This window comes from Pinus tabuliformis, chromosome 4_2, assembly GCF_031772625.1.
Source record: "Pinus tabuliformis cultivar Carrire ecotype Pingquan chromosome 4_2, CPIR1, whole genome shotgun sequence".
In the NCBI taxonomy this organism is placed as follows: domain Eukaryota; kingdom Viridiplantae; phylum Streptophyta; class Pinopsida; order Pinales; family Pinaceae; genus Pinus; species Pinus tabuliformis.
In genome coordinates, this window is record NC_142304.1 from 910,374,868 (window position 1) to 910,383,393 (window position 8,526).

Here is an 8,526-nt window from a genome sequence, read left to right on the forward strand (position 1 = left end):
TGGCAGTTGGGGATTTGTCAAACAAGTTCCAGCATCTGCCATCTTAACCTGTATAAATAAAGAAGAGATACTGACTGTATAATAAAGAGAAAAAAAAACTTTCTCTGCTTGATAAGCTTCTTGCAGCTCCTACAGTGAAAAACAAACTCTGTTTTTGACTCACTAAGTGCCTAGACTAGCTCTGATACCATGTTGGACATTTTTTCTGTTAAAATCCCAAAAACAAAAATAAACTTAACACAGAGAGAATGCTCTGATTTCAATACAGGATCTTTAATCTAAGAAAAGATTGTTACAGAATTGTCTTCCTCTACAGAGGGGTTACATCAGGAACGCTCTAGTTCCAGAATCTGTTTTAACTATCTTAGCACTGTTGTGCATTTACAGATAATTGCAAAGCTCTCAGATTCTTCAAAGATTTCTCACTCTGTCTAACTTGTCTACTGAACTGCTGTTCATTACACATTATATATGTTGAAAAACATATCTTATTCCAAACGATAAGATAGAAGAAAATATCCTACCTGCATTTACCAACCGCAGTAAATAGCTTTGATTACTCGGTTGAAAATATCCTATCTACATTCAATGCAGACTTATCACAATATCGCACCATCGCATAGCGAAATGCCAATTTTACGATGTGCCGAAGCGATATCCATATATGCGATGCATTTTAATCTATGCCTGAAAAACATTACAAAACATGGGAAAGTTGGCCGCTGGCGGAACTTAAATTTTATACAGCACAATGCCATATGCCCGTCGGGTCCGGCTATCGGATCGCAAACATAACTGTGCGAAGGGCCTGCCACCTTTTGAAAGCGCCGATGTGATATCGGCGATGCGATATCGCAATGCTACCGCCGATACGCCGATGTTCCAACCCGCCGATATGCCGACTCGCCAATACGCCGATTCGCCCATCGACGATCACTCATCGGCGGGGTCTTGAGTGTCGCTGCCTGCTTCCTCCGATTGCGATCTGCCGACGCGATCTGGATCGTTGATCGGCCAGATCCAGCGGCTCTCGTGAATTGACTCTTTAAGCATGCGATTTTGTTTCATGAAGGTTTCGAAGTGTTTTTGCCTCCCGATAGTGCATTTCCATGAAGTAAGAAATCGTTGGTCATGCAGGGCAGTTGGAATTAATATTCCAACATTCTTCTAAATAAATTTAATCAAATCAAATACTATAGATGAATCTTATAAACGACTCATACGTTTGAAAATTATTTACAGTTTAATTTTTAAATATGTTTCATCACATTAAATATTATGGATGGAAACTATAAATCATCCCATACCATAGACTTGAAAAGTATTTATCCTTGGCAAAAATTTGTCCTTTTACTTGGAACTTGAAATTTAGCTAAAACGATATGAACATGACTCCAAATCAATTTCAATATAATTCCTTATCCTCTAAAACCAACAAAAACAACTCATAAAACATATGGTGTGTAGGTATTTATACCTTAAAATAATAACAAATTTTAAAAAAAAAATAAATATTAATATGAAAATATTATCCTGCTTTAAATTATTATCTTTTCACATTTGAAAATATATATATATATATAAAGTGGTTTTGGCTTTCTGAAATTATGTATGGTGCTTAAACTCCCATGTGATAAATATCCAACTGGCCCAATCATGTGTCCAAAACGTAATTAGGACTCCCACCATTGGATTTGCACATTGCATGGATACAACAACGCCGTTAGGTAGAATGGATGGCACACCAGTGGCTGATATGAATGAAAGGTAGAGAAGGTTCGGTGATCTTGTGTTGGCTTAACCTTACTAGATTGTTCTTTTAAATCTGTTAGGTTTGAAGCATTTTGAAAGAGATAGAGATAGGATTTAACAGAATCACAAAATGTTTAAATGAGTCATGAAAAACCACTCAATTATTTTAAATAAGAATTTTAACTGAATTGTATTAAATAAGAATACTGCTGTGCTTGGTGAACTGTCCATATATATGAAAGCATTTCAAAGCCTATCAGAAATGCACAGGAGAAATATATATATATATTGAGAGTGTGTTTTCTTTTTAATTGAAGTGAGGTTTGGTCGATTTCCATAGCAATGTCTTCCCAGACGAAGTCGATGCAGTTTGTCGTTAATTTATTCCTTATCCATGTAATTATATCTCTTATCAGTTCAGTTCAACTGCATTGCAAGGGAGCACCTGCAAATGCAAGAGTAGAGTCCTTTCCAGGTTACGATGGCAATATTAGTTATGAGATATATGCTGGGTAAGTGTCATATCTGTTCACAGTAAAGCCTACCTAATCTTATATACAGTCCACGTATAAATATTGAAATTAACATCTCAACCTAGCAGATTCTAGGTTGAGATGAATCTGATAAATAAACAATCAGCTGTGTATTTATGTGAAGATTTAGAAGAGAACTAAAAAGTTGATGAATCCCCTTTTAAGAGCAGAATGCATGTTAATATGAAAAAAAGAAAGAAAGAGAAAAAAATGAAGACACAGATCTCTATTTACATCCAAGAAGCAACAATTTACATTGATATGCCCACACTGTGAAGTTTGACATATGTTTAAACAGAGTTTAATGTCTATGGACATTTGATAAAATTTTGTAACAATTGAAGCTAAAAAAAAATGACTTGGAGTCAACTCCAATATTGTTGTATGAAGTAAAAAAGTAGAAGCTGGAATTTTTATATGGAGTGGTTAAAGATGTGATCCTTCAAAGCTTATATTCTATTGGATGACCAATTGAGTAACTGCATGAAAGTCATTGTGTTTTCTTCATATTCATGCAGGTACATGACAGTCAGTGAGGTTACTGGAAGAGAGCTTTTCTACTATTTTGTGAAGTCAGAAGGAGATCCAGCAAATGATCCACTTCTTCTTTGGCTTACAGGAGGTCCTGGTTGCACCGCTTTCACTGGATTTGTCTATGAGATTGGTTAGCTATGACAACTCTTGCTCTTATTGTCTGTTTCAATGGTCAAAATCGCTATTTACTGAATGAATTTTGATATTGTATAATTTAGTTTTGAAATTGTATTGCAAGGCTAGGCAAGGTGAGAGGCTATTTTGACGCCATCATTGCATAGGAGAAAAGAGAACATAATAGTAACGTTCAGAAAATAATTGAAAATGATAGCTATTTTTTTATGTTTATCACAATGCTTTTCTCCTATTGCAGGTCCAATGAGTTTTGATTTCAAGAACACTACCGGGAATTTGCCCAGGCTCATGCCTTATCCACACTCTTGGACTAAGGTCGGCGTTCGCAAGGCCTGTGAATTATGTGATTGATATGGCATCTCTGTTGTCAACTTTCTTGTTCTGTTTCTTTGATAACTTCGGAATTTTCCTTTGTTAACTTGGATGGGATTGAGTGTATAGAAACTTTATTGTATTGGATTAACATTGAATAGTTTTTCACTTGTAGGTCTCCAACATTATTTTTCTCGATTCTCCAGTTGGGACTGGTTTTTCTTACTCCAATACATCTACAGATTACCTGACTGGAGATTTTAAGGCTGCTTCAGATATACATACTTTCCTCATACAGGTTTTCAGTTCTACGCCACTACAAAATAATTTATAAGTGTATAAATTTTTGTGAATCTCAGTACAGTTTATAATCTTGGATGCAGTGGTTTGAAGCATTCCCCGAGTTTCTATCTAATCCATTTTATGTCGGAGGGGATTCTTATTCTGGTATAATTATTCCACTGGTGGTAAATGAAATAGCAAATGGTAAAGCACACATGACGAATGTTGTGTTATTCAATCGACTTCTTTGTTCCTTTGTTTTTGGAATAGGATGGAATTTATTTATCGCAGCTGGAGTACTATAAGTTGATTTGAGGTTTTAAACATAGGTTCTAGACTTTGCATATTTCTTAATACAATTTGTTTTAAGATTTGATCCTTTGATGTTTAACCGTTACAATGTCTCTTTCTTGTCTATGACAGAAAATGCAGCTGGTATTAAGTACCCAACCTTGAACCTTAAGGTCAAAACTCTTTGCTAATCTAATTGAAATTCATTCATAGCCTTCATTCAGGCATCTCCAAAATATGTTGATGACTAGAAACTACGTTACTTTTTCTCATGGTCTGACTTCTTGCATGGCTAGTTTTTCAGGGTTATCTGGTTGGAAATGGAAAGACAGATGAAGCATTTGACAACACACAGGTGCCTTTTGCACATGGAAAGGGACTTATTTCAGATGAATTATACCAGGTGTGTACCCTGCAACAGTAAAATAAGATACCATAGAATCATAGGCACAATTTTTGTATTCTTCATACAAGGATGGTAGTTCTAAGGATGCCATTTGACTACTAGTCTAATATGGTATTATTTTACGAGTTGTTTACTGTTATGTTTAGAGAATTTAAATCAGTTGGCATTTCAGCAGGTGTTGAATATAGAACTTCTTCATACTTGTTGCTGCAGGCAGTAAAGGAGAGTTGCAATGGTAGCTATTTGTATTCCACCAATGCTTCTTGTCAAACGAACATATTAGAAGTGTGGAAGGTAATGCTCGTAGTCCACTCGAGTCTCTTTTGCTAAATTCAGGACATTACATTATTCCTTGGAAAATTAGTCCTGATTTGGCATTTTGAAAAACAGGTTTTGAACGGAACCAACAGAGGCAATATTCTTGATCCGGTTTGTTACACACACAGCCTAGGTAGTCGAAGAATTCTAACCAAGAGGTACGAAAAATTAGAAATATTTGATCAGTTTCTTGGGTCAACGAGCAGAATCTCTAGTCATGGTTGTTTTACAAAATCCTCTGAGGACGGATGTCTGACAGTTCATCTACAACTTGGTTACCAGGATAGGCCATGCCCTACTGTGGTAAATTGCAATACACCCTCTGTATTTGAAGCCAGTTTTAACTTTTATTTGCTGTATAGCAAATTTGCATCGACTATTTTCTTTTAGGCTTTTGACAACTGACATGTGCAATAAAAGAGGAGGGTTTCCTTCGTAGGTGTTGTATATCTCAATATATAAGGCCTTCCAACTGAACAGCTAGGATTTGAAAAGGAAAATTATTAAATTCACATTTTTTTGGTTTGTTTTCTGGTGGAGGAGAAGAATAGAGGTTTTGGATTTTGATTTTGTAAATTTAACTATTGGTATTCGACTTATTTCCTTATTGTAACGTTGATATGCTTTTGTGTAAAGTTACACATTTCATCCCCCTTTTTCATAATTGCAGTTGTTATAATTGATCTTTTCTAATACATTCTACTTTTTTCATAATTGCAGTTGTTATAATTGATCTTTTCTAATACATTGTACTAATAGAATGGTTCATATTGCAAAACAGGACAAATATTTTCTTTCGGACATTTGGGCAAATAATCCCTATGTCAGAAAAGCAATTCATGCGCAATCGGTATCCACTTTAACCTCGTCCTTGCTAGTTACTTTTCTTCTCGTCTTTTCCTAGTGTTTAGAATGGTAGTAAAGTGATGCAGTTAAAATAACACCATTTATGCTGCTTTGGCATCTGAAGTTATTGCTTACTATAACTTTCATTGCTTCTCGTTTGGACCCACACGGCACTTCTCTTTATATATAGATACACTTTATTCCGATGTGCTTGCAAACATGATTTAACAACTAAAATATATTCATCTACACATGGATTAGTTTAGACCAATGTCGTAACAATTAATACTATAAAATTCTAATTTTTTTTAAGTTGTATGTTGTAACTTTTTATTGTAAGTTGTAAGTTATTATATATCTTAGGGTGACGTTAGTGTGCTCTCTTAAGATGATTATATATTATTGTAAGTTATTATATATTTTAGGGTGACATTACTAGTGTGATTTGAAGATGATGATATAGTTTTTGTACATAATTATTATTCATGTAGTTTTCAATTCACAATTTATAGTAGTTATTAAGTTATTCAAATTCACATTTTCTAGGTTTAGTGAGCTTACAAATAGAAATTTTTATGCAAAACCATGATTTTGTTGATTATTAGAGAACAATTATCATCTTTCTTATTGTTATTGCATAGCCTTTTTTTATGGATAATTCTCTTTGATGGTAAAATGTATATTTATTAGTTTGGGAACAAAATGAGAAAGTTTATGGTGGTGGTTAACTTATTTTATTTTTTCTACAGGAAGAGATAACTGGAGAGTGGGAAAGGTGCACCCACCGCTTTAAATATGATTATCAAGTTCATAGCATAATTGAATATCATCGCAATCTTACCATGAAGGGCTACCGCGCTTTAATCTACAGGTCCGTTCAAACAAATATAGTTTATCTGTGTTTACATTCATAGTTCCTTGTGACTATGAATAAGGATTTATGATGGTAGAAGTATTATGCATGATCGCTTGAGTGTTCACGATCAGATTTAACTGGTTTTGTTGTCATGACAGTGGTGATCTAGATCTAGTTATACCATTCGTTGGAACTGAAGCATGGGTTAGATCATTGAACTACACAATACTTGATGATTGGAGATCTTGGTGGGTGGATCAACAAGTTGCAGGGTAAGACTCGGAGCTCGGAATCCTGCAACATCCTTCAAAAATCAATTTTATATTTGATATGTTTGAATAGGAAAGAACACTATACATCCTTCTTCAACAAAGAACCCTCCTCTACCCTATGCTTTAAATATCTCGCCTTCACTAATTTATCATTCAGTAAAGGGTACATTTTTATGAGGTAAGAAACATTGATGGTGGATCCATATTGTGTGCAGATACACAAGGTTATACGAACACAACCTAACATTTGCAACGATCAAGGTGAAAATTCTAAACCTAGCTATACCCTCTAATGAATTACTTTTGTCTCTCAATTATGCTTCATGTTATAAAAGAAAATGCAAGATGATTGATCCATCTAGGGTGTGCTATAGCTAATAATGAGTGGAACATTCCATAGGGAGGTGGACATACAGCTCCAGAATACAAGCCTCGGCAAGCATTTGTGATGTTCAAGAAATGGATCTTAGGAGAACGTTTGTAAATTATGAATTACATCAGTTCTCTTCTGTATTTTTGTTTTCATTTTTTTTTATCTCTTTACAAACTTTGCCTCAATAAAAAATTGCATGAATGTTGTCAAAAACTTGTCTACAACTCAATTGAGTGTGAAGTGTTAATAGGTGGTGCTTTAAAAGGACAATGTCATTTCTATGCCATTTTTAGCTATATGCTTTCGAAGTTATTAGTGTTTTAGATCCTTAAAAAAAACAAATTCATAAACACGTGCAAAGAATATAATCTTGAATATGCCATATACATCAGCATAGATTCATTTTCTTCTCTTCTTATTTATCATATGTTTATAATTATCAAAATCAATTCTTTCCAAATATTTTTAAGATTAAAATAGTTTTCATATTAAAAAAAATTAGTTGTTTAAATTGATCAAAGATGTAGAAATAAGATGAATTTACATATATTAAACAAAAGGAATTAAACATTTGTCTAATATAAAGTAACACATATCATTAAAATACTTTAATTATAAAAAAAATTACAAGTTTGATTAGCATATATAACTTAATATGAATTTTAAGATATTTTGTTTATGTTTTATATTTAATACTTTTTAAAATATTACATATCAACTTTAAAGTTGTAAAAATTATAAATGTGACTAAAATACAAATGGCTTTTTATATTCATATAAAAACGAAGAAAACACACATAAGTGTATAGGTTTCATAAGGATTAACTACTAGCATTCAAAATTGAACCTATCACAACCCTTCCTCAAGCTTCTAGCAATCCCGAAAGTGCTAAAGGAAATTTACCCTTCCAAAAAAAATTTAAAATATCTAAATCACTCACAAATCACTAAGGTTACATTAAATTTATATGTTTCAAAAGAAGTAGAATATTTATGGTTATGGATTCCACACCAACGCATTAATCACTCTGACATTTTCATAGAAAAGACCATTGTACTACCTCATATGAGTTATGTCACTCACTCCTGCCAATCAAAGTCATCTAAAACACGTTATCTAGGTAAATAGGTGATTCATGTGGGGAATGTTCCCTTTTGGAAGGTGATTCAAAAACTACATTGAATGTGCCAGCTCCTACTACAAGCATTAAAAATTATAAAAATGTGATATATAGAGTATGTAGAGAGATCATTCCAAAAGCCCTATATTTGAATAATAAATGATTGTTCTAACATCTGATTCCTATATTCATTTCTCCTTTGAAATATCATGCAGTAAGGTGGGAAATTAATAATGAAATAAGGCTAGAGTGTCTTTTATCTTTGCAGCCATTAATTTCTTTTCTTACTTCACACAATCACAATTTTATTTAAAGCCAACACTTCATTGGGTTTTTCTTATTTTTAGCTTGGTTTTTCTTGTGTATAGAGAAGTTAATAGTTGGTGTTGGCATCTTCAAGTTTCAACATCAACTTCTAAGTGACAAAGTTTAGGTATTTTCTTTTAAAATATTTTTTGGTTCCACTTGCTACTTAGCACTTTCTATTATGTTTAC

The 8,526-nt window shown here is 33.4% G+C and overlaps 1 protein-coding gene across 2 annotated transcripts; it reads left to right on the forward strand.

The window, feature by feature from the left end:
• The first annotated feature begins 1,890 nt into the window (after positions 1–1,890).
• LOC149172628 (serine carboxypeptidase 1-like) lies at positions 1,891–7,146 on the forward strand. 2 transcript variants are annotated; one of them, XM_089427759.1, is made up of 14 exons: positions 1,891–2,264; positions 2,804–2,949; positions 3,193–3,269; positions 3,442–3,564; positions 3,650–3,752; positions 3,972–4,012; positions 4,144–4,242; positions 4,459–4,539; positions 4,636–4,866; positions 5,345–5,413; positions 6,159–6,280; positions 6,424–6,537; positions 6,753–6,798; positions 6,912–7,134. In XM_089427759.1, the coding sequence occupies exons 1-14, from the start codon at positions 2,095–2,097 to the stop codon at positions 6,984–6,986; spliced, it is 1,497 nt and encodes a 498-aa protein (XP_089283885.1). In that variant the 5' UTR covers positions 1,891–2,094; the 3' UTR covers positions 6,987–7,134. The 2 variants fall into 2 exon arrangements, with proteins under 2 accessions (XP_089283885.1, XP_089283884.1); XM_089427758.1 differs by having other exon boundaries at positions 1,893–2,264; positions 6,938–7,146.
• The last annotated feature ends 1,380 nt before the right edge of the window (positions 7,147–8,526 follow it).

Excerpts from the sequence above, each read along its gene's own strand:
- LOC149172628 (XM_089427758.1), top strand. The coding sequence starts at position 2,095 with ATGTCTTCCCAGACGAAGTCGATGCAGTTTGTCGTTAATTTATTCCTT. Across the intron at positions 3,753-3,971 it reads GGTAAATGAAATAGCAAATG|AAAATGCAGCTGGTATTAAG; the intron begins GTAAAGCACACA and ends TGTCTATGACAG. Across the intron at positions 4,867-5,344 it reads ATAGGCCATGCCCTACTGTG|GACAAATATTTTCTTTCGGA; the intron begins GTAAATTGCAAT and ends ATTGCAAAACAG.